The 26530-nt window shown below is 39.5% G+C and overlaps 1 protein-coding gene across 2 annotated transcripts in view; it reads left to right on the plus strand.

Annotated features, from left to right (window-relative positions):
* Positions 1-26530, plus strand: part of IGFN1 (immunoglobulin like and fibronectin type III domain containing 1) — an 877552-nt gene that overhangs the window by 187347 nt on the left and 663675 nt on the right. For both annotated transcript variants that reach the window (XM_044076544.1, XM_044076545.1), the window contains exons 6-7: positions 4474-4518; positions 7587-7632. In XM_044076544.1, the coding sequence (XP_043932479.1) occupies positions 4474-4518; positions 7587-7632 (91 nt within the window). The remainder of the gene's footprint in view (positions 1-4473; positions 4519-7586; positions 7633-26530) is intronic.

Genomic DNA, 26530 nt, shown 5'->3' on the forward strand with positions numbered 1-26530 from the left:
TCCTATTATGGTAAACTAATTAGCTACACTCATACCATTCCTAAACAGTACGAATCATGCGTAAGCAAACTACTCAAACCGGGAAGGAAATCCAAATCCATCCCCAGTTAATCAAAATACAATATTGCTTTTATCTTCAACAGACACTTTATTGACATAGCTACATTTTTCAAAATATATAAATTTCTTTCATTAAAAACCTCCCATCTGGCTCTTTTAAATGTAGCCTCTATAAAAAGATTGCTTCAAAATTTAAAGACCACTTCTTTGTCACCTGATCTTCTTACTTCTGAGCATCTTCAAATAGCCTTTCATGCAATAGCCTATCCAGTTACAATATTAATCAGCAGACACCTTACTGAGCAATATAGTCAAAGTTTTGGAGAAATAAATCATGCACAATACCAATCCATAAAGATGGATCCTAAAATAATCCAGTTATAGGCCCACAGTCCTCATATTAGCACTCTCCAAGAATCTAGAAAAGCGTATACAAAATCAACTACTGTTTCACCTCTCTACAAATAACTTGTTGTCATCCACTCAACATGGGTTTCATCTAGGATGCAGTACCGAGACTGCCCTACTATCTTTCCTAAATAACATCTACTAAAGTAAAACCTATGGCCATGTTCCTAGACTTGGCCGAGGCATTCTTCTCAAACAATTGTCAGAAATAGACCTTTGCACCAACACTGTAACTTGATTTAAGAACTACTTCTCAAATCATACCCAAGCCATTAAATGGTCACAAACCTTCTGTGACTTTCTCCGCATCAGTATAGGTGTCCCATAGGGATTGATACTTGAACCTCTCCTATTCTCCATCTTCATTAATAAAATGCCTCAGTAATCCAGTATTGTAGCTTTTTAGCTGAATATTAGGCTAACTGCTGTGAAGGGCCATTTTAAGACTAGCCAATAACCCAAAGTCAGAATTAAATTCTGTACCTTATTTCTATGAGTTAAAGACCGTAACCATTATGCCAAACCCACCCAATATTATAATGAATTCACCCTAATTAACTCAGCCAACTCACTAAACCTGCTACAATTCATCACTTAGAATAATGTTCACATTATTGAAGACTGGCTGTAAGAACTTCAACTACTACTAAATGCCAATAAAACAAAGCTAATTTTTATATGGCCCAAGAAAAATGTCAATTACGTCAGACAGTAACAATACAATTGACCAAGTCAAATTTGTAGAGGTAATCTTTGATCACAAACTATCCTTTGACAAGCACACAGATGATGTTACTTCTACATTAATACATCTACACATTATCTAACTAAGCCAGAGGAGCTTGACACAGGCAAAGCCCTGCTTCTCCCTTTATTACTGTACTTCTCTTCCTACATTCTGACTAACATCTCTAAAACCCACTTTCATAAACTTTAAAAGACCTACAGTAAGCTGTCAAATTTGTAGAAAATGTCCCAACCAAAACCCATCACTGCAGTGACATTCACAACAGAGTTGAGCTAGAGTTGTCTCATTTCTCACACTGAAAGAAGTAAAAACCATACAGAAACAAACCCCTATCCACTCTAGCAACAAGAAACCTGCGTTCACAAACTCAAAACCTCCTACAAGTAACTAAATCAGTTACTCAGTACAGTGACTCTTTCTACAGTGTCTATGCAACCAAATAATAAAGCTCCATCCCACATGACTTCAGAAATGAAGGAAATCAAAAAAAATTTGTAGCATGTTAAAAATCCATCAAGCATACAACTGATCCTGCCTTTGCACATAGAACTGTCCCTCTCCCCTCACTCTTTTATCTAATCTTTCTTTCTCTTTCACACTAACATTCTCTTATATTCCCCCCACTACATCTTCTCCATCACTTTTTTCCCTTTACTTTTCTCCTCATTCAGATCTTGGTCTCCCTTCGGTTTCCTCTACTATAATGTTCTACATAAAGACATCATGATTTATACGCTTTAAACAAGTCTTCTTCTCTTTTCTTACTATTTACCTACCTACTTACCACTCTTTACCTTCATATATGCCAACTTTCTACTCTAAGCAATATGTAAAATCTGTCCCTGATTTTGGGCCTTTGTTCCTTCTCCCAATTATTTTTCACTTTGCCCAGAATTCTTGTGTTTAAAAGATTGACAGGTATAGATCTCAGCATATGTTTTGATACATCTCCTGTGATGTTGTGGAGATGTAATACTTACTGATAGTCAGCTAATGTAATGGGTTTACCTCCATATTTCTTAAATATTTATATATCTCACAAGATGTACTATCAACTGGTAGAAGCAACAGGCAGTCAGTAAGCATAAGGAAGTTGGTACACTGCCTTAGAACCCAGTGCAGTCAGACTGGAGTCAGATGGACTGACAGCAGACTGCTGAGCTATGTTGCCAGAGAGTTGAGAGCTAGGCCTGGTCACAGTAATCAGGGCTTGAAGGGAGAATAATATTGTACAGCCTGAAGATTTATGGATGATGTTTTTACGGTAATACTCTGAAGTTATGTTAGATGGTAGCTAACACAATACTACTTAGTGAAAAGATGGAATTAGGTTTGCCACGAAAGATGATCAGTAGTGATTTGCCTACTATCTGGCTAATACCTTGCTACTACCATTGCTAATCTCACTATAGCTACACCCAGTTAGGAACTGATGGCCCTTTCATCCTTTTCTCATTGACAGCAAAACAGCAGCACTAATCCCACTCTGGTTCCTGAGAAGTGTGTGACAAGCTCTTTTGTGAAAAACAGTCTTTTTCCACATGTTGCAGTGGCCTGTAGGCATCTTATAGACTTCACCTGACAGATGTTCTGGACAGCACACACAGCAGCTTAGCAACAAAAACAGCAACCAGACCAGTCAGGAAGTCCCATACACACTGCCCAATTAGACTGTCAGGAATCAATGACTTTCCACTCATTCTCTTACCAGCAGCAAATCAATAGCGCTACCCCAAGCTGGCTCCTAAGAAGCAATTTTCATGTTTTATGGCTCCTAAGAAGCACTTTTCATGCTTTTCAGTGATCAGTGGCTTCTTGGGAAGGCTAGAAAACAATGTCCCTCTGCTCCTATTATCATGAGCAAAACTCTCTAGCTGATATCTGAGATAAGATCTGTGGCTGTTGTGATTTTTTGATTTCTTGCTGCTTCTGTAGAGATCACATTGGGTCACTCTACCAAATCATTTTGTCTATTGCTGTCTGTAGGATACCATTGACTGGTACTTCATAGTCTTATCGCAGATGGTGCAGATTTTAAAAGTAAGATGGAAAACATGAATTACTACTCTAGGTACTGCAGTGTGCACTAAGTGGTGGGAAGATATGAAAGAGATGGTAAATGAAGCTTTAACAGTCTAAGGGGAATGACTTCTCTTTACTGAGCTGAGGAAAATGTAGTCAGGACAGAAGAGTGAGAGAAGTGTGGGGGACAAACTACTATATACAGCCTCAAAAATGATACCTATCTTAAAATAAATATAAAGTAGTAGTAGTAAACCTTCAACAACTATTTTGAATACAGTGATGCAAAATTCTTAAACACAATGAAAAATATAGGATCATAGGAGATTACTAGACTATCGACCTGTAGGTCATTTTAAGCCTAGTCGTTTCAACCCAATGTAATACTGTAGAAGTACAAGTCAATACATATGATTTCATTTAGTGATGACTGCCCACGTCCAGGAGGGTTGTGGGTGCTAGCCCCAGTAAGAATTTACAGTGCCCCATCAACTCATCCAGGTTCCTCTGCAACAGTTTCATAGAGGTGCTCTGTTTCACATGAATTGGTAGCCTGTTCCAAAGATGTAGTAGTCACTGGGAGATAAATCTGTCTCTCCAGCATGTCCTATTTAAGTTGCAGGCCATATTTTAAGTCGCTGGAATGGGTAGCCCTAGATCCACTGTAATGTAAAGGTACCCAACACATGGTAATAATGCAGCCAATCAGCTTGATCCAGGAAAGGTGGACAATAGCGTTTACATGTAATCTGATCTTATCACCATGCTAGGGGCTTTGTATCTGAAAAGGAATGAGTTTTTAAGGGAAAACTCAACACCTAAATGCAAAAGGTTCTCATTAGTCCACAGGCAGAGACACCTGCACAAACAACAACTAATACTTTCCTTTCATGTTTGCAACATTCAAAAGCAGTCCCATGCGTGCATGTGTGTGTGTGTGTGTGTGTGTGTGTGTGTGTGTGTGTGTGTGTGTGTGTGTGTGTGTTTGTTTGTGAGTGTGTGTAATTTGTGTGCAAGTCTGGTAACTGCTTATCTACTGAAAATGAAGTGCAGTACTACATTGTATCAGTGTATTTATAATTAGCATCACATACATGATGCTTTACATTGAAATAATTTAGAAATACGTTCATGTTTTTTTTTTTCTTTCAAGCGCATCCATTTATCCATTCTTTTCTACAGAGCTATCTAATTAATGGTCTCTTTTCTGTTTCATTGCTATCTTGCTTATTCAGTTGGATTTAAGAAGAAAGCCAAACAACCCAAAGTTCAGAAGGAAGGTAAGCAAAGTTTTCATAATACAAACTAGTGAATACAAATAAAGACTCAATGCATGAGAACTGCTATGCTGACGTTTTAATTTAACTGGTTTATTTTCTGCTTTTTGGATAGTCTTTTTCTATTGCTCTTGTCATCCACCTTCCTTTCTCTTAGGTTAAATTTGCTTTAAGATTTCGAATGGGGTCTCCCCACAGTAGTGAGGGCAAACAAAGGACAGAGATCAGTGTAGCAACTCTCATATAAAAATGCCATTAGGGCCTCTCCCACAATACTACATGAATTCACTATACACACACCTGAGACAGACATTATTCATTCTTCCTCTTTTATTATACCTTTCTTCTTTATCTCTTCCATGTCATTAATCTGCCCTACAGCTGTACAGTGCATGCAAAACTGCGTGAACTCCTGTGTTAATTGCACTTCCTCTGGACTGCCCACTCACCTGTGTTTTAGCTGATTTGTGTGTTAACATCACTTCCTATGGGTTGTTTTCTGACATATTGTATAAGCTGATCTAAGTATTAACAGTTACTCTAGGCTGTCCTTTATAGGTTTACAGGTATATACTAGGCTAATGACCACCAATGCCTTTATAAGCCTAGTTCTGCAATCCAACCCAGTTGTGTCCCTATGTATCACAGGTGTTTATTAAGAGGAGGTATATTAGTTAGGAAGTTTCTAAAAGTTATGTGTGTGAGGGGGTATGTTAGTTTGGGCATTATGTCTGCCTCTGTCTATCAGAGACATGGGGGCCAGACACGGGGTGAATTTCCAATTTTCATGCATTGCTCAAAATTACACTTAAACAGGATTAGGGATGGACTCTGACTATTACATGGATAGGGAACCTGTTCCAGAGGATGGGGATCCTCTTGAGACACATATCTGTCTCACGATCATGTCTTACTTATGCCACAAGCAAAATTCAGATCCCTGGATCTAGTGGTTCTGATGCTTGTTTATTTTGTGGATGTGCAAAAGGTCCATCACTGCTGGATCTGAGTATGCACTGTATGTCAGGTATAGATTGGCTCTCAGTAACCTGTAGGAGAAAGAGAATAGCGATAGGCCTTTAAGGCAATCCATATAGGACAATGTGTTTACACCCTGGTAAGGGACCTTTGTCGGTATTGCATATGTCTGGTCAGGTACGTATCAAATAGGGCATTATAGTCAATGATAGGTCTAAAAGGGACCAAATAAAGTGGTGCTATGACTTCCTTGAACCTGGACACCACAGCCTTTCTTATAAGTTGGGTGACATAGAATGATTCCTGTACTACCTTGACCACATGTTGGTCAAAGGCGAGATTACTGTCTACACATGATCCCAGATCCCTCCACTACCTGGTCAACTCTTAGGGGTGTTTTTTGATGGAATATTTACAATAGGTGGCAATTTTCTCAAAAGGCACTGTAATGCATTTTTTGGCATTGAGTTTTAATCTGTGACTTTGGCACCAGTCATTGTCTGTGTTAGACCCTCTTGTAAGATGTTTGTGTCATGGGGAGATTCTATGACAGCTCCCAATTTGCCGTCATCTGCAAACTTGGTCAGCCAAAGGCCCCTGACATTAGCCTTTACCTTTGAGAAGTAGATGAAAAATAGAAGTGGTCCCGGCATGGAGCCCTGAGGCACTCTGCTGATGACCAGTCTCAAAGTGGAGATGGTCTTACCAATCCTGACTTCCTGCGTCTTGTGTGTCAACAGTTGGCAATCCAGTGAGTTATAAAGGGGTTTATGCCCAGTTCAGGGGGTTTGTCAACTATACCCAAGTGGAGTACTGTATTGAATGCCTTAGCCAGGACCAAGAACCAGAACCTTAGAACAATTGCAGCAATGACCACATGGATTACAACCCATCAATTTGTCTCCCATCAGATAAATTGATGGGCTGTAATCCATGTGGTCATTGTTACAATTGTTCTAAGGTTTATAAAACTGGCAGGTTTACCAGCCAGAATACACCCTATGTGTTTGATATTACTTTTTTTGCTATTTGTAGCACCAATTGGGTGATATATCTGGCAAGTTGTACATGTCCAGCATTTTATGTTGGACAAACCTCTAGATCACTTAGATTGCGGATAAGTGAACATATGAGTGATATCAGGAACTGCAAACAAGCTAGTGCATTGTATAAACATATATGCAAACATAAAATTGGGTCATTTAGATTTACAGTTATTGATTGCATCTTACACAAAACACAGGATAAGGAAGGATTGCATGAGATACTAAAATGTAAAAGAAAAGAAATAGATAGTCAAGCTCGGTGGATTATTTCCACCTAGCCTGAATGATTATTTTTAAAACCCTGTTCAATTCCACAATTGTTTAATTGATAATTGACTCTTATATGTATATACGGCTTTGTTGGAGGGAATTTTTTGTCATTTGTTTTTGTTTCACTGAGGAAGGCAGCATTGCCGAAACCGGTCTGATGTATTTGGTGAATTTGTTGGTTTGGTGTATTTTTTAATCCACCTTGTATGAGTTATAATACATTTTTTCCACACCGAATTGTGCTTGCTCTCTTTTTTGACTTGCGTTACTTAGGATTTTGGGCCGTTACACTGGCCGAACTTGCGGGTTCTTTACAGCATTAGTTGCAATACGGAACAGCTCACTGTTCTGCATTGAACAGAAGTGGCTCCACTTTGTGATTTATGATTAGCTCGGTAACAGGCCAATCATAAATCGCAAAATGGAGGCTGTTTCACGGGGATTTTAACGGGCAGTGTGGGACTCAGTATTGGGCTGCTGATCCCTGAACAGTCCCGCTCAAATAGGGACATCTGGCAACCCTGCCTGTATTTTACATTTCTGGGACTTGTCTGGTGCAGACTTACATAGAGCAGTCCCTCAGAATTGAAGAGATATGTCTATGTTGGCCATTCCCAGCTAACAAATTCAACAAATGACTATAGGTAAAACTGGAATTGTTATATTTTCTGTGTACTTAGTTTGTAACTAAATAAATAACAATGCTGTCTAGTTCTAGTGTAAGCAGAAGTTTCATGGTCTGAGAACAAAGACACTAATACTGTACTTTTTTTAAAGAAATTTGCAAGGATCCTGTAGATTTCCGGAAGATGTTAAAGAAAAGGTAAGCATAAAACAGTGAACAAAGTAAACTAACCCACTAACTTTCTTATTTCTTAGCATTTGTAAATCTACATGATTTTCAAGTTTTGCATTGTCTACTCTTCATGAAACCTGTTTTGGTATTAGCTCATAATAAATGAAGGTATGAGTTGAATATACTTTCATTTAAAATGCTGGGGATTCCCAAGAAAAGGAAATCTAACCTTCCTTGTACAACAGGCAAGAAGGTAGCATATGCATTGAGTGAATCTGTGAGGCAGAGATATACTGTAGCTGTTGAGTGTGGCAATTAGGCAGAGGTAAGGAGGTAGGCAGTGGAGGAGGAGGAGATGGAGTGCTAGGTAGTGTTTGACTGAAGACAACTTGCTATGGCACTGTGTAGCGCTTTTAGGAAGGGATTGTAAGCACTGCACATGGAAGTGAGGGACGTAGGCAGGCACTCTGTTAAGCAGAAGGTGTGCATCTTTCTTGAGGATGTGTGGCGGTAGGTGAAGAAACTATATGGAAGGGAGCCAGTGGTGTACACACTGTGTGAGACAGAAGGTGTAAACCTTTTCTGAGACTGATCAGAGAGTGTAGGCATTAACAGTGAGCCATTAGGTTGACATAACCTAGGCATGTGAATGAAGGTAATGTAGTCACTGCCAGAGCACCTTCATGATGCAGTGAAATATAGAAAGAAGAAGCTGCATGGAAGTGCTTTCATGCTTCTACAAAAGAAGGAAGTGTAGAAGAATCTGTTGTCATGAGTAACATTGGTACAGTGTATAATATACTTTTGGGAGGGGCCAATGGTCATTTATTTTCAAATTTTCTAAAGTCATCAAGTTCATGTTTAGGCAGGTACTTCTCTACAGGTTTCTTTTGTCAAGAAATCACACAGCAGGCCCAAGCAGCAACTCACGTATCATACCTGGAAAAAAGGACTACACTATACTTCTTTGATGGCATAGCAAGTATCCTGTATGTTAACAGGGATTTAAATTCTAGTAGAAGTTTCAAAATACATTTCTTCAAGTACAGTTATTTCAGACATTACTTCTGTTCAGACTAACAGAAAATATAATTGTGCTCTGTTCATTTATTTAACACATCATGCTAAAACTACTTTTATGTAAGTTGATAAAAGAAAGCATAACCATGCTTTGTCAGGATGCAAAGTGAGCAAAAGAATTGTCAGGCATGAATAAGATAATTTATTAGACGGAAGTGCTGTATTATGGAAAACTGTTATACTATGCCCTTGCTATACAATACTATGACTATATTCTGATGAATAGAGTACTGTAAGGTATTTACTGGATGTGAGAGTTTGAGAAATACCTGAGAAGTTTCTAGAAGAGTGGCACACACTAGATAAGAAAGGAACGTTTATTGGGTAGTGTAGCAGTCAGCTAAGAAGCATAAATTGTACTGCAAAATATTCTAAAGGAGCTACCTAAGATGAAGGACTGTGATTCTTGTGCTTTCTGCATATAAAACTGGCCAATAACCTGCTATTGATTTGATTTAGTTTGTAATTGCTGGTACCATGTTCATAAATAAAGCCTGCTTTGCTACAAGACGACTGACTTCGGAAGATTTTGTTTGAGATGAGCCATCTTTGCACTTATACTATGAAATTCAGGAGAGTATAATGCATGGTAATCCTCCACATTAATTTTCTGTAGCCTAAAATTTGCACTAATATTCTTAGGTTGGAATTATAAAGACATAGAAGTACATCTAGTAGACACACACACACACACACACACACACACACACACACACACACACACACACACACACACACATGCTGAGCTGTGCTCCTGAACAAACACACACACACACACACACACACACACACACACACACACACACACACACACACACATGCTGAGTTGTGCTCCTGAACAAACTAGCAATTCATAGACATGCAACAGCCTCATGGTAGTAAGCCTCATTAGTAGGGATTTGCATGTCTATGAATCCTAAAACAGGTATAGATGCACACCTACAACCTATGCTAGAAGAAGTAGCTCCTTGACCGTTACAATGACATCAGGTTTTTGGGAACAGAGCCATGATAGCTATTTGACAGCTGTCAGACTAGCTGCCAAGCCATGGCATATGCCAGCTTGTTTTACTAATGAGAAAGTGCCCAGCATAGACATTTGCTCTGTCCTAGTTAACAGTGCTGCCATTATGAAGGAAGCCATATCTGTGTATAGCTTGAAACATTCTGTGAGATTACATTAAAAATGATGGGAATGTTGTGTAGACTACGCAGTCCTGCTCTTCACTGACCAGAGCAGTGACTTTGTGAGAGGATGTTTCAATTGGAGCTGTGACTTTGTGAGGCCAGACAGAATGTAGCTGTGGCAAATGGAGATGGGGTGAACAATTCTCACAAAATAAAAAAAAAAAACACACATATGCACACATACTCAAGGTGTGTGCAAACAAAGCATTGCACACAGAGACACACATATACAGTTGTATATCAGAAACTTGCATGGTCACACACATGTACACACAGGTACATGAGCCAGCTTCCATACACATTTCTTAGTCACTAGTGCACACACTCTGCACTGGACTACTCACCTATATCAGTGCTTTGCTCAGATTCTCCCATTCTTTTCATTTGTTGTAATGCCATTACAAGCTGCATATATTTACATATGTCTAGTACTGCTCTTCATATATCTTGTATAGTATGACTATCTATGACTTCCATACTGTGTAGGGGCATTGGACAGCAGTGTTTCAACAAGAGCAGAAACCTAACCGCATTACTGAACAATGCACAGAGCCTTGCCGCACACTGAGGATTTTATGGCTGACAAGCTCCTTGCATACTGCACAAAGCTACTTGCATAGTATACATGATGTCTATGAAGTCCACTGTGTGTGCCCTGTGAGAATACAGAACACTACAAAATACTAGTTCACTCCAATATTAACTTCATACCTACACTCAACTAATTTCAGACATTACTAGACCTGATAAACAGAACATCAAAGGTTCTATCCTGGACTGGGTCATGGTTTCTGTCCCTAGCAAAGTTGCCACCTCTGGTACACTCCCAGATAGTATCAGCGACCACTCTCCAGCATACACAATACGCAAATCCTCTTCTTTACCAAATATACACCGATATAGACATAGCTGAGATTTATCCCATTTCTGTCCAAATACCTTTAATGACATCTTACATAATACTAACTGGAACCCATTAAATGTTCTCCCACTCAATGAAGCCATGGATTTCTTCAATTCCACTTTTCTCAGTGTCCTAAATAGGCTTGCCTCTCTCTGCCTAAAAAGAGTCAAGGCTAAACATGCTAAATGACTTACCAAGTCCACAAAACGAATCATGTCTTCTAGGGATAAAGCCTGGAATGTCTGGCTAAAAATCAAAACCCCTTCCAATCTCCAAAAATATAAACAACTTCGCAACCAAGACAAACGATCAGTACTTAAAAACAAAAAAGAATACTTACATACCCTCCAAAACCAACACATACATAACCCCAATAAATTTTGGGGAGCAATCAACTGCCTACTACATCCAGGAACTAACCACAATCCTTGCCCAAACCCTGAAAATATTCAAACTGAATTAGCCTCATTCTTCAACTCTTATTTCATAGACACTATTGCTAAACTTACTACCACTTTCTCACCCATCACCACAGATCCATTTAACCCTACACTCACACAAACTCCACAAAACACAACACCCTCTTTCACACTCTCTCCCATACCTACCTCTACTATTCTAAAGCTCCTTCAGAAACTTAAACCATGCACCAATGCACCAGATAACCTACCCACAGAATACTTAAAACTATCAGCCTCCTCCATAGCATACCCCATCAGTACTCGTATCAATAGGTCCATTCACGAATCACTCATTCCAGACATCTGGAAAAAGGCTTATGTCCTCCCTCTACATAAAAGAGGACACAACTCTGACATTTCAAACTTCCGACCTATCGCCCTCTTTCCCCCATATCGAAAATACTTGAAAAGTGCATTCACATTCAGCTCAACCATCTAACTAAACATCACCTCCTTTCCTCCACTCAACATGGCTTTAGCCCAGGATGCAGCACCTACACCACTCTCATTTCTTTCCTAGACACAGCAAACAGAGCTCGGGATGAAGGATCTATAGTCTCTGCACTGTTTCTTGATCTGTCAAAAGCATTCGATACAATCTCCCACACCCTCCTACTCACTAAACTCTCCAACCACAGCATCCCTCCTCCCATCCTTCAATGGTTCCAAAACTATCTCAGTAATAGGCAACAATCATGTATCTGGCAGCGCTCCCCCTCCTCCTTTATCAGTACCAATACTGGAGTACCCCAGGGTTCTATACTAGATCCCTTTCTTTTCAGTATATTCATTAATGACTTCAGCAATTCACTCACCCACAGAACAGTCATCCAATACGCAGATGACTCAACAATAATTTGCTCCTCTAAATCTGCCTCTATACTACAACTTACCCAAAAAGCATTCACCATAACTGAATCCTGGATGTCACAAAACCATCTCGGACTTAATCCCAATAAAACTAAACTCCTAATATTTGCCCCTAAAAATCCAGCCAAATTGACAAGTCGAAACCTTTTATCCAGTCACAAAACAGTACTATTATAGATGTCGTCCCTAGTACCAAATTGCGCGGTGTCATTATTGATGATAACTTAACCTTTGACCTCCATATCCACAGTAACATCAAAAAAAAAACTATAAAAAAACTTTACAAGCACAACTACTTCCTCTACAACTCAGCAAAAAAGTCTCTTGCCTTATCTTTCCTACTTCCAATTTTTTTATACAGAGCCCCCATCCTCACCAACATACAATCCTCCCTAAAACTATAACTCAACTCATGCTATAACAAAATTTCCAAATTTGCCACAAAATGCAAAATACTCCACCCACCACTGCTCCTCACTACATCAACTAAATTGGCTTGAGCTCCCTCATCAACTCACTTATGAGCAAATAACTATTGCCCATAAACTTATTTACAATTCAGCAGCCTGCCCAGCTCCCTCAAACATTCTGAGTACATGCCAACCAAAATGACTATTAAGATCAGAAAATAAAATGCTGTAGAATATTGATATACATAAGCTCTCAGCCGGACAAATGCTATATTCTTATGCTGTCTCCAAATTATGGAACAACCTCCCTGCCTCTCTCAGAGCTATCAGCAATCATACCAGTTTTAAAAAAATCCCTTAAACTACATCTCTCCTCACAATGGATATGCACCTGCACCCCTACAGACTACCCCAAAATCTAACCTTTCTCAGAATACTTACTCTTTCCCACTCTATAACTGCCCCCCACATTTTCCTTTTCAAATCTACTCCTTCTGCTGTCACTTTAGTCTCTGCTATCCCCACATTAACCTTCTGCCTCAGTCTCTCTTTTCCTCTCTACTATGCTTGACTATCTCTCTACTTACATCTCAGTTACTCTTATATACACTTTTTCACTTTCACATGCACCTAAGTAACAATAGCTCTACTCCATTTCATCAAATGATTCTATGTATTCTAACATTTTCTGTATAATTATGCTTTACGTTATGCAATACTACTGCATTATATACTGTATACATTGTGTTAATAATTTATCTGTATGTAACTATATGTGTATGTAACTATATGTGGAGCTTTTCTCCCCGGGCCTCCACTGAAAATGGGCTCTTCTCAGGCCCAGTTGACTTTCCCGGTAAACAAATGCAATAAATAAACACATAAATAAATAAATTGTCTGTACTTTGCACTTTCATCACACTCATATACTTATAAGACGTTGTATGCCATCCTTTCAAAGTCAATATGTTAAGCTCTAAAAGCAGTAACCATTTGAAATGTCAGAACCTGCTAGAGCAAGTCCCAAAACATGGAGAGTGAATGGCCAGAAAAGCAATCTTGGAGTTGATATATATATATATATGTTTGGGGATGCAGGGGGCTTGCCCCCAAGCAAAAAAGAAGTTTTAAGGAGAAGAGCAATGTACAAGACTCACTCTTCTCCTGGACTTGTAGTCTTTTTTTTTTCATGTCAGCACTCAGCATTTCAAGTGCAGACATTTCGACAGACAGCCTCTAAACGTTTCTGTTAACCTCCTTATCTTGGTTTGCCCTAAAATAATAGGGAGAAGACTATGCTGCACTGTAGTGTGGCATGCTCCCTTAACTATGTCTTCAGTAGCACAGATGAAGTGGGGGCAGTGTTGCTTGTATGCTATGCAAAAAGTATGGTGTGATGTTTTTTTACTGCCATTAAAACTATGTCCACAGTGCCATGGATGACTGGGAGCAGTATCTGCAGTATGCTGAACAGCAACATTATATGTTGGGTTCTGTTGCAGTTAAATGTGTATTCCCCAGTACTGTAGTTTAGCGGGACAGTGTTGGAAGTCAACTTAGCAAAATGCCATGCTTCTTTTTGCTGTAATGAAAACTGTGTCCCCAATTATATGGATGAGTGGTGGAAGTATTTGCAAAAGGTTATACAGAAGTATGGCATATTGCTTCCTAGGAATCCTGACCTGTGATCAGGTCCACAGCATCTGAAAACTTCCACAGGAAAGGCAACTCATCAAATGCCAAATACGTCACAGAGTGGGCTGTTCACATATTAGCCATGGTCTGGATCACCTAAACATAATACATGCTGCCGTCAATGTCCAGTTAATTTTTTTTAAACAAAAAAAAAATCTTATTAAATTATCACTTATGACATGAGCAATCATACATTTTATATAAATGAAAACAAACCATATTGATATCATTTTTTGTTGCAAACATTATGCAACATTTATAATCTAGCCAGTCATTGACAATCAAACATTACACAGCTCATTCAAATCCTGTCTTCTTTTAAACCTCATTTTACCTCCAAAATGTTATTCTGTATGCGCTGTTCCCACAATTCCCATTTTTCCTATGTAATTTGCTCCTGCCCTTTTCTAAAGATCCCATTTCCATTTGTTTTATCTCTGTTACTATTCACTACTTCAAGTGCAGTTGGTTTAGACATTGATTTCCATTTTCTAGTAATTGCTTTTTTAACAGTCACCATACTTAGACTCAGCAATGCCTTATTATATCTAGGCAATTCCGATTCTGTATCATAGCTCAAAAACATAATTTCCTTAGTTATACCAATTTGCTTTGTGATGATCCACCACTGGACCAGTAATCAAGAAGCCTCAATCATCACCACTGGGGGACATGCACTGGGAGGATAGCAAGTACACCACAGTATTTCCAGATGCAGCTCTCTGCATCAAGTGCAATTTCCCTTAAGAGCACACAGAGACCACATTCAGTCTGGGGCTGGTTTCTCCCTCTTTCTCCAGATCCCCAATAAGACTCCCCAGTGGTACAGTTATAGAGTTGAGATCTCAGCTGAGTGGCCAAGTCAAAACCTCCAGCACACTCTCTGTCCAATCAGTGCTTCATGCCCCTGTTCATGTAGCTCACACACACACACACACACACACACACACACACACACACACACACACACACACACACACACACACACACACACACACACTCTTTGATGTTTGATTTACACACATACACATACAGACACCTGGAAAAGGCTGGTACAGGTTTAACAGCTATGCCCTCTTTTGCCCAGACTATAATGTAGTTATCACTGCCACCAGTGAACTCCTTATCAGCTACTTTAAGGCCCTTAATAAAAGCTGTCCAATCTTACTCAGTAACATTAATACTAATATAAATGGTAGTTTGACAAAGAACAAGGGTATTAGGAGTAGCCCACACAGTTTCACAAAATAAATATGCAAGTACTCTCAAAACTTAAATATCTCTAGAGAGATCAGCCACAATGAAAGGTTTAAATGTATTTAATAATAAATAACAAAAGAACAAGAAAATACTCAGTATATATTCACAGTGACATAAGAGTTCACAATCACAGAGAATATTTAAAACAAAAGTGCAAGAGAGTTTCAAATAAATAAAGAAAAAATATCTGAACTAAGCTTCACTATATTCCTGACTATATCTGAGACAATTATATGATTCCCTAGTAACTCACTTCATCAGAGCGAGGTGGGTGTGTGGTGAATGGTTTCCAGGTCCAAGACACAATACAGAATGCACTGTCTCTCACAGAGAGTTCTCAAATGAATATCTCACATATTACTGCTGGGATAGCCTGCAGAATGACATAATTTCTTGTCATCTGACTCTATCCCAGGTGAAACTTCACTACTGGAAGCTGACAGTATTTAGCATCTACCTGTGAAAATACATAGACCTCAGATCTTTGGCAGATGCTGGAAGTCATAAAACAATTACATCCCTTCACATTTCAAGACTAGTAATTATTTCACCCTAGAGGTAACACAGAAAGCTCCCTAGTTTTAGACATTGTGTCTCCTTGCTACATTGAAACTGAAAGATACAATCTTTTATGGCGTAGCCATAAAGTAATTTAATTTCAGTTACTTTTTCTGAAGTTAACCTCCTGTATTCCAGTTTCCACTATTAAAATATATACATTTAAACAGTTTCAATGGTGCATGTACATTTCTGTTGTTTTCCAGTAAGGCATACTGTGGTTACATTTTAAGCACAAGCAATTTATAAAATACCTTTTTCAACATGTCTGTACACACCAATTTGATATACAGATGACATACAGTTCTAATACAGTTGTAACACAAACATCTTACACAAATCATTTCAATGTTCACCAATGACATATAATTATTTACAAAATTCAGTATCTCCTTTTGTCACATGCCTATCTGGTAGTATTTCTGAAAGCGTAATCTGCAGCCTAGCGTATACCAGTTAAACTGTGAAATAAATCCTGGGAATTTCATTCACTGCTAGGGAGCATTGCTCATGTGCAAGTCTGTTGATCTGTGGAAACCTATGTATGAACCACATCATGGTGCAGATTATGTATGTAATGTGGTGATGTTACCATGATACTCTTTGCAAAATGACAATTTCAGTGACTACATACTATGGCTACTGAGACATGTATGGTCTGCAGCCACCTGTTAGATTAGGTGACCTAGGATCAGTGCATTGGCTGCAGCTTTCTGACTATTGGAAATCTTGCTTCTTGCTGTAGAAAAAAGTATACCACCCAGTACCAGAGATGAATAAGGCATTATTCATAGTAGGATATACATGCAGCATGGCATGTTGTTTTTGTACACGTAGGGCTATATCCCTGTAACACAAATGGAATGAAAAGCATTTCCTGTAACAGTTTATCCATCACATGACATGTTGTTTTTTACTGCAGTTAAAACAAGGTCTGCAGTGCCATGGATAAAGTAAGTCTTTTTCTGGAGTATGACACAGCAGTGCTGCATTTTGATTTTTGTACAGATAAAGCTATATCCCCCATACAAGCTACACAACAGCATAGCATGCTCCTTGTTTTGTCTTGAAAACTGTTTCCCAGTATCATGGCTCACTGTTTGTAGTGGCTGCAGTAGGATACACAACAGCAGCACGGTATGTTGCCTTTTGTACTGGAAATCATTGGGCTTATTCTGCGGTGACGTAAATCTTGGGAATTTCTATGGTAGTAATAGTTTAAGTCGTAATTCTTTGAAAGGCATGAATAATGCCAGTTAAAATACACATGCCATTAAGCTAACAAAATAAGCCATCAGCGGCAAGCATTTAACACTGAATAATAAAAGTATTTACCTAGAATAAATAAAATGAAGTAATGCATTCTGTAAAATCAAATAAACAAGCAAGTTTATGCTTGCATGAAAAAAGTGTGTTTAAAGAGACAGACAGATGCATAAAGAAAAAATCTAACCTATGGATTGTGTGGATCTATCACTTCAATTTCTATGTGCCTTGGGCTACCTGGTTCTTTGAGAGTCCCTCTAGTACACTGATGGCGAACTTATGACACGCGTGTCAAAGGTGACACAAGCCACAACATTTTGGGTGACATGTCAGCAATCACCAACACGTGAGTTACCAAAGACCCTGCTTTTGCATTCATTGCTCATGTGAAGTGCACTGAATTATTTTGTGCCAGGAGCTTTTGACACATCAAACACAAAAGGTTCACCATCACTGCTCTAGTAACATTTTGATGCTTTCGACTACCATGGCTTCCCCTATTCTTTTTGCTGGTTAGGGGGTCCCACTATGTCAGTAACAGTTGAGGACCAGGTTGGTCTCATTGTTGTATCAGAGCCTTGGACCCCAGTACTGGGGGGTGCTTTCCTGTTTCCTAAGGTTGTTTCAGCTGGTTGGATGGTGCTCTTCTTTTTCCCAGAAATGATTTCTTCAGGCCCCTCCAACAAGTGTTATTTGCAACAGTTACACTATGGATGGGCTCCCTTTAGGAACTCCTTTAATTTCTGTTCAGGCGAAGTGACATTTCTTGCTTCCTGGAGTGGTCCTCAGGTGTTTTACTATTTTCATTTTGACTTTAAGTAAGCTGTAACTGTCTCCTCTTCAAGGCCCCTGCCTGCAAACAGGGGAAGAGGTGGTTGTGCCAATTATCCCAGAGGGTGGAATTCCCCTCATAGAGACAATGAGTGTAAAAGATTCAGTGTATGGACTATAATCACTGCCAAAAATCACTGTTATAGGTCACCACCTGCTTCCATGAAGGCAAAACAAGTGAGATCCAAAATGAATTTATTGTCACCCATCCAATAATCAATATTTTCATTAAAGGAAGCAATGGTATTGCTCTTCTATATGTGTAAGGCACAGCTGTGTTACGTAAATTTACCATAACAGTTGATGTTTGATTAAATCACTGTATATGCAAGGTACAGTTGTATAAGTAAATTTACCATGACAGTAGATGTTTGATTAAATCACTGCTACAGTAGGCCAAGCTATATGGGTTACATCCTGCCTAGGATACAGCAGACGGTCATTCTTCCAAATCCTTGGGTTCCTTCCACCTGCATCCAAGTTGCTGGCTGCATGAGCTCCAAGTGGATAAAACCAGAAGTATGAGTGGCAAAAGCTTCAGGACTTTCTTGCTCACTGTAAAAGGGAAGAGTAATGTTAGGTATAGATATACAAATTCTTACTCTAGCATAAACGCAGACACAAAAAGAGAGATGGATGGAGGGAGGGAGCGGCCACTGCAGCAGTGACCTAATCAAAACTCTACTGTTGTGGCTTACTTACACAACTGCACTGTGTTCATTCATAAATCATCGCTGCTGCAGCCTAAACAATATGGGTAGAATACCAGAACTTAAAGAGACTGGGAAGAGGAAGGATGGGGGTCCAGAAGCTCTCGAAAATGGTCCTAGCAAAGTTTGTTCTAGACATGGAAAAATAATCTAGTTTGTAGTGCTTTGTAAAGGTACGTATGGAGGACCAAGTAGCTGCCTCTAGAATGCTTCTAGAGTACACCTCTTTCCAAAAGACTATAGAAGAAGCAAAGGCCCTGGTAGAATGAACCTTGATTCTGCCTGAAGATGTCTTATTATGGCAAAAACAAAAAGAAATATCAAGGGACAACTATCTGGAAATAGTCTGCTTTGACACAAGTTACTCTTTTTGCTTACCATCACATGAAATAAACACCTGCTCAGCTTTCCTGAAAGTTTAGTTCTGTCAAAATAAGATCAAAGCTACCTATCCACATCCAGTTTATGCAAAATCCTTTCTTCCTGTTTTTTTATGTTCTGGAAAGAAGACAGGGAGATGGATGGTTTGTACACTTTGAAACCACTTTAGGTACAAATAAGGGATTTGTTCTCAAAGAAACACTGTCTTTATGGAATATCAAATAGGGCTGACCCATCATAAGAGTCTGCAGCTCATATACTCCTCTTGCAGATATCAGAGCAATCAGTAACATTGTTTTTCAAGGAATGAACTGTAAATCAGCCTGATGCTCTGGTTCAAAAAGTGCTAAAGTTAACTTTTTCCAAAATAAAGTTAAGATTCCAGGTTTCTAGGTGATCTCATTTAAAACCCCTTTCAGGAAAAGCTTGACCAAAGACTGATGAAGGGGAGAATCCATGGGCAGACAGACATACTGAAATGGCCAAGAGATGAATCAGGACAGAGGAATATGAAAGGCCAGAAGATAATAAGTCACACAAATATTACAAAAACAGTGATACACATACCCCTGAATGAGGCCTGGTTCTTAGTATGGCACCAACTAGCAAATCTTTTCCATTTACCAATATAAGATTTCCTATTAGTAGATTCCTTTGCCTCCTTTAACATCTGTTGCATGTTGTCAGTAAAAAGCTGCCTAAAAGGTATTTAAACTGACTCACCTAGACAGTCAGTTGTAATTGTTTGAAGTTGGGATGCATCAAACACTCCCTTGTCTTGTATGAGTCAATCCACTGTGCGAGGAAGTTTGTGGTAATTGCCATTGACCATATCCATAAGAAGGGAGAACTATAATTGCCTGGGCCAGAAGCAAGTCATCATAATGTTTCATGGAGAGTCCTTCTGAATCTTCAGGTGGAAACACATGCAGTAAAATTTCTGTCCATGGAATGAAAAAACATTTGTTTTGCAAACCTGCTTGCAAGGAATCCTGGCCAATAAATTCAGATGCTTTTTCAATATCTTTCCACAGATTTCAAGAATGGAAACACATACAGGAACATTCCAATCTGAGGGAAAGAAAAAGCATCTGATTTCCATGTCTGCTTACAAAGAATCCTGGAGCATAATTTCTTCAGTTGCCTGTTTTGAAAGGAGGCAAACAGATCTACTTGAGGACTACCCCACAAATGGATCAATTCCTCAAAGACCCACTCATTGAATTTCCCTTTGTGAGACTCTGTCCTGGTCCTGCTCAGCTTGTCTGCCACAGCATTTTGCTCCGATAGAATGTTATGTAAGAAGCTTGGAGGGTTAAACAGTGCTGAATTGCTACCTCCCATGCTATTATGGCCAGCCAGCCCAGGGGTAAGATCTGATAGCACCTGTTTATTTATATACCAAATTACTACGGTGTTGTCTGAGATCACTTAAAATGGCTTAGAAGACCATAGATGATACAGAGAATTGAAAGCATGAATAATGGCTAACACACCTTTAACACAGATGTGCCTTGGCCTGTCTTGTTTGTTCCATACATCTTGCACTTTTACTCCCATAGACACAACTCCTCATGCAAAATCAAACACATTTGTTATAGTTTGTGCAGGGATAGTCAGAGAAAAAAAAGGGAAGACCAAGATTAAAAAATATCAGGTTTCTTCACCAAAACAAGGCACTTTTCACAAGGCCGATCACAGGAATTTGGAATGCCAGGGAGTGAAGATGTAGGGACCATACTCTTTTCAGGAACCATTGAATTTTTCTCATATGTAGTCTGGCAGAGGGAATCATGACAATCACAGAAACAATGGACCTAAAATCCTAAGGCATTCTCTTGCAGAAGTCGAAGATTGAATAAAGAAGCTAAGGAACAATTCCAGACGGTAACCATATGAAATGTCAGGGCACCCTAGAGACAGTCCTGAATCACAGAGACAATTACTGAAAAAACAGACTAAGTCTGAGACAGCCATTTCACATTATATTCTCTTTTCTCTGAAGCATAGTGACCTTGGAGTTAGTATATATAAGTTCAAATGGTACGAGGGGAGTGCCCTCGCTACAAAAAAAAATAAGTTAAAGCAGAAAACTGATGTTCCACATTTGCTCTTCTCCTATATTTTCTGTCTTTTTTTGAGCATATCAGCGCTCTGCATTTCAAAAGGCAGTCTTCCAGATACATGACTACTTTTTTTTTTTTTTGCATGGAGGTATCCATAAAGCACCCTAGGAGCACCATCTTGTGAGGCGTCAAGGAGGATTTTTGAATCATCATCAACCCCTTTTCCCCTTTTTTTTTCTACATGGGGATGGGGTGTTGTGTCAGCTGTTGCCACCTCTCTCTATTCAGTGCCACTCGCCTGTCTTCTTTGACACACATCCCTGACTATCACAGGGCTTCTGTCACACAATCTATCCACCTCTTTGGTGGTTGCCCTCATTTTCTCTTGCCTTCTTCTTGCCTCCCCCAAATTTTCTTCACTTCTGCTTTTCTGCACATGTGCCTGAACCACAGTAATCTGTTCTTTTTGACCTTTCCTACAAGCGGAGCTACACTGACTTCTGCTCTTATGTCCTCATTTCTTCGTCTGTCCCACAGTATGCATCCTACCTCCCATCTCAGGCACTTCATTTCCATCACCTCTAGTTTCTTCACCTGTTCTGCCTTTACAGCCCAGGCTTCTGTACCACACAGTAGTACTGGCTGCAGAGCTGTTTAGTATACCTTACCTTTTAGCTTTTTTGGCATTCTTCTGTCATATACTACACATGACAGTCTGTGCCACTTGGCTGCAGCCCACAGATTCTAACTTTCACCTCTTCATTCAGACTTTCCTTCTCCTCAACCACCCCTCCCAGACACTTGAAGTTGTTAACCTGTTCCACTATTTTCTATTCTATCTCATTTCTCGACTTCTTCTGAACTCCACTATTTACTGCCTTATCTGCTCTCAGCATCATCCCATGTGCATTCAGTTTTGCATTCCATTCTCCTATCCTTTGCTAAAGTTCTTGCTCAGAGTCTGCATGTAATGCCATATCATCAGTATACAGCAAATTTTGTTGATCTGTCCCTTCTGACCTGTTTGCTAATGTAGTCCATCACCAGTATGAACAGCGGTGGGTTCAGAGATGAACCCTGATGCACACCAACTCCTATTGGGAATGCCTCTGTGAAACTAAACATTATTTGTACTTGAGTCATTGGGTCCTTGTACCTAGCCTACACTAATTCTACCAATGCTTCTGGGACTCTGAACCACCACAAGACTACCCAAATCAGCTTTCTTGGGACCTTGTCCTATGCTTTCTTCAAGTCTAGGAATGCCCAGTTGGGTTCTTTCCTCATCTGTAGCCTCATCTCAACTATTTGTTTCACTGCAAACATCAGGTCAGTTGTGCTGCATCCTGATCTGAATCCAAACTGCTCACTTCCCATCTTACATTCAACTACTCTGTGTATTCATTTATCAATCACCCTCTCCAAAACTTTCATCCACTGTGACAGGTGTTTGATACCCCTGTACTGCCTAGAGTTGTGAATGTCCCCTTTGTTCTTAAACATTGGCATTACTATGCTTACTCTCCAGTCATCTGGGATATGCCTTTCTCTCCACACAGCTATGACTACCCTCAGGAACCATTTCTCACCATCTCGCCCAGCATCTTTATCATATCTGCTGTGACCTATTCTGAGCCTGCTACTTTCCCTGACTTCAGTTTCCTTAGTGCTGTTCTTACTTCTTCTAAGGTGGCCTCCTCCTCGTCTCTCATCTTAGGCTGTGTCTAGGGCAGTACAGCTTCTTTGAGGATTTCTTCATTCAGAAGCTGCTGGATGTACTCCTTCCATCTGCCTTTGATGTTCTATGGACTGGTGAGCAAGTTGTTGCTGGCATACCTTATGAAAGGGTATCCAACTGTCTTCTTTCTCATTCTGTCTTTGCCTTGCAACCTGACACAGTTTCTTTGTGCCATCTATGGACTTACTTTCCAGAAGCTGGCAAAGTGCCTCGGATGCCCTCTTTGCTATTGCAACTCTTAGCTTCTTTGTTAGCTGACCAATATTCCTTCCTAGCCAGGTCCGTATTTTTTGTGTCCCACTTTTTCTTGCACTCCTTATTTCTTTTAATTACTTCCTGGACTTCTGCATTCCACCACTATTTTTCCTTATGCAATTTGTTTCCATACCTGGTTCAGCCACATATCTGTTCTGTAGTCCTCACACATGCTGTTTTGAGGTGTTGTCATTCTTCTTCAGTTTTATCTATTTCCTCTTCTTCTTGAGGTGCTAGAGCCCTGTGTAATTCCTTGAACTGTTGTACTTTCCCTCCAGTCAACTTCTGGGTCTTTAGTTTGGTCTCTGTTGATCTTAGAGCATTCTCTGAACACTACTTGCAGCTGATTGTGGCCAGTCTTTTATGCTGTGGGCTGGCTGTTTCACTGAGGATAACTTTTCAATCACTAATTTTACCCCAGTGCCCTTTCCTTATGAGGAGGAAGTCTACTGAGTTGCATATTGGCTACTCTTGTATATGATCTTGTGACTGTCTCTCTTTCTGAACCATATGTTGGATACTATCAAGCCATTTGCCAGACAGAAGTTTAGAATAGCCTCTCCTTCTTTCGGTTGCCAAACGCATGTGTACCTAGGCAGTTCTCATATATTGTTCTGTCTATCCCGATATGTGCACTTAAGTCACCCATTATTAACACCAATTCAAGTTGTCAAACATTATCTAGTAGGTCCTGCAACTGCTATCTGAATGCACTCTTTTTCCTCCCAATTACAACCCTGCTGTGGGGCATGAGCTGAGGTTATGAATTCTACCCTATCATTAGGCTGCAGTCTGATTGCCATGAGTCTGTCACTAATTGTGATAACATCCCTCACTCTCTTCTGAGCCTCTCCCTTTACAATTCCCACACTATTTCTATCCCATTGTCCTGCTGAGCAGCAGACTCTGGTTTTGCTTCACTGTCCTTCCATCTTGTTTCCTGAGTATATAGGATGTCCAGCTTCCTCCTTACTATTATGTCATCCACTTCTAACATGCACTCTATCACTGAATCTACATTGAATGTAGCAATTCTTAGTTCATGCTTAGCAGGTTGATTGGTTTTATGCCCAGCTTTTGCTCAACACAGCTATACCAGGTAACCCAAGTTGAGCAACTGGACACTGGCCAGCCTTATTGACCCCAGTGCTGCTGGGCTTTTATGATGAGCATTTATTGGCCAATAGGGGCACATACACCTCTCCCACAATTTGCATGGGTCCCTTATTACACCGTCAAGTGACTAGCCCTGACACAGTGCGCAATCCCTGATCCATGTTCTCCTGACTTGAGGATAATTATGCACTACACAAGATATCCAGAGTAGTTGGCCTATAAACTCTTGGCCCTATATGGCACCATATACCCTTCCCACCATTAGCATGGGTTCCTGGTGTACGTCATAGTAGGTTGCTGGTTCCTCAATCCACTTATCACTGGAAAATACCTATGCCCATCTGGGGGCATTAATCAACACAACCAAATCACCTAGAGCCACAGTGGCTAGCCCCGCCACAATGTGCAGCCTCTGATCTATGTTTTCCTATCATGAGGATACTGCGCACCACAGTAGATGCCCAAAGCAGTTGATTTATACCATTCTTTCCCCTATAGGGTACCATGTAAAGTCTGTGCTGTTGCCCACAGCTCCATTGTTTTTAATGAGTTTGAGATGGAAACACTTGGCATGTTTTTCTTAGGTGGGATGAACCCCACAGAGACACAAGGAGAACAAAGAAACTCTAAACAGGCATTGGCCAGAGATCAGGATCAAACCTTGTGCCTTTATCCAAAAGCAAGGTAAAGTAGCTCCATGGCAGCAGCTTGTCACAAATCCAAATTTTTATTAACTACAAATGCTAAAAAATCATAATATAAGTGTTTTTGTCTGCCTCTACAGACTTTATCAAATACAAATGGATAAAATCAAATGAATGAATTTAAATAAACAACACCCATCAATATACTGGTACATAGCCACCCTTTCTAACAGCATTTAAAGTGGCCCAACACCATTTTTCCCTTAATCGGCACTCCAAATAAATACAATGTACAACAATACTAAAATACTTGTATTAAAAACACCTTTTTTAGTATGTTACTTGAATAAAACTTTCCTACTTAAATTAATATTTTATACCCTTATAAAAATATATAATGTAAATGGGTATTCACAGTCAGTATATTAGCAATGCACTGGCTAAACACATTATGGAAAATCCAGAGTACATTTAAGTTTATGGGCATAGCTAAAACTGATAAGGAATGAAAGAGTGGGACCATGCTCACTACTATTAGAAAAGAAAGAACTGATGTGGGAATTACACCTAGAAGCAGGATCCTGGCCGGGGTTAAATGAAAATATATCTATTGGGTGTATCCTACAGTTAAAGGCACTGAAAAGGTGATGGTGGTGAATATTTATTTATTTATTTATTTATTTCAGTTTGATGACCCATTACAAAATACAAAGATAAAAACAAAATACAAAAGATAAAAATTAACATAAGATTCAAGGTACAGATACATAAGGATGCAGCCGTCAGTCTACATGGTATGAATGCTGGTAATTTGTGATACAGAGGCAATAAAAGGAATGGTGTTTACATAACATATCAGTCATATATTGAAATGGATGAATTAAAAGATTACAAAGAGTCTGAGTCTAGTAATGGCAGAGTGGTAGAACAAGCATAAATGTTAGGGAGGGGAATAAAGAGCAAACTATTTACAGTATTTACATATATACATAGGACAACAGTAACAATAAGTAGATATGAACAAGGTTGATAGTAGTAAGAAATTGAATAGCATTACTGTTAATATGTACAGTGAGGAGGCTAGGTGGGGAAAGTGCAGTTGCACTTCCACTTAGAAAACAGGTAGGAATGGAGTAGTGTTTTGAAATTATTAGGATTTTCTGTCAATCTTAAAGTAGGAGAGAGAGAGTTCCACTTTTGGCTAAGGAAAAGAAAGGAGGTGCTGTTTGGTTTGTGGACATTGAGTATATGGTTGAAGGATGTTGGATAGTGCAGGACATTTAGAGGGTTAAATAATAGCCTGTGGGCAGTGGTAAGTTGGAGGTAGTCTAGAAGGTTGGGGAGGAGTTCTAGCCAGTTTAGTGACTGGAGGGCAGAGCAATGATGGGAGGAGTGTTTTTAGAAATTTTGTTATAACAAATTTCCATTTTGAAGTTAGTTAATAGAGGGGCACCATACATTAGTGAGGGAAGAAGATAGGTAGTGAGAGATA

The sequence above is a fragment of the Protopterus annectens genome, chromosome 7.part0 (assembly GCF_019279795.1).
Source record: "Protopterus annectens isolate FY-2018-M chromosome 7.part0, PAN1.0, whole genome shotgun sequence".
Taxonomy (NCBI): domain Eukaryota; kingdom Metazoa; phylum Chordata; order Ceratodontiformes; family Protopteridae; genus Protopterus; species Protopterus annectens.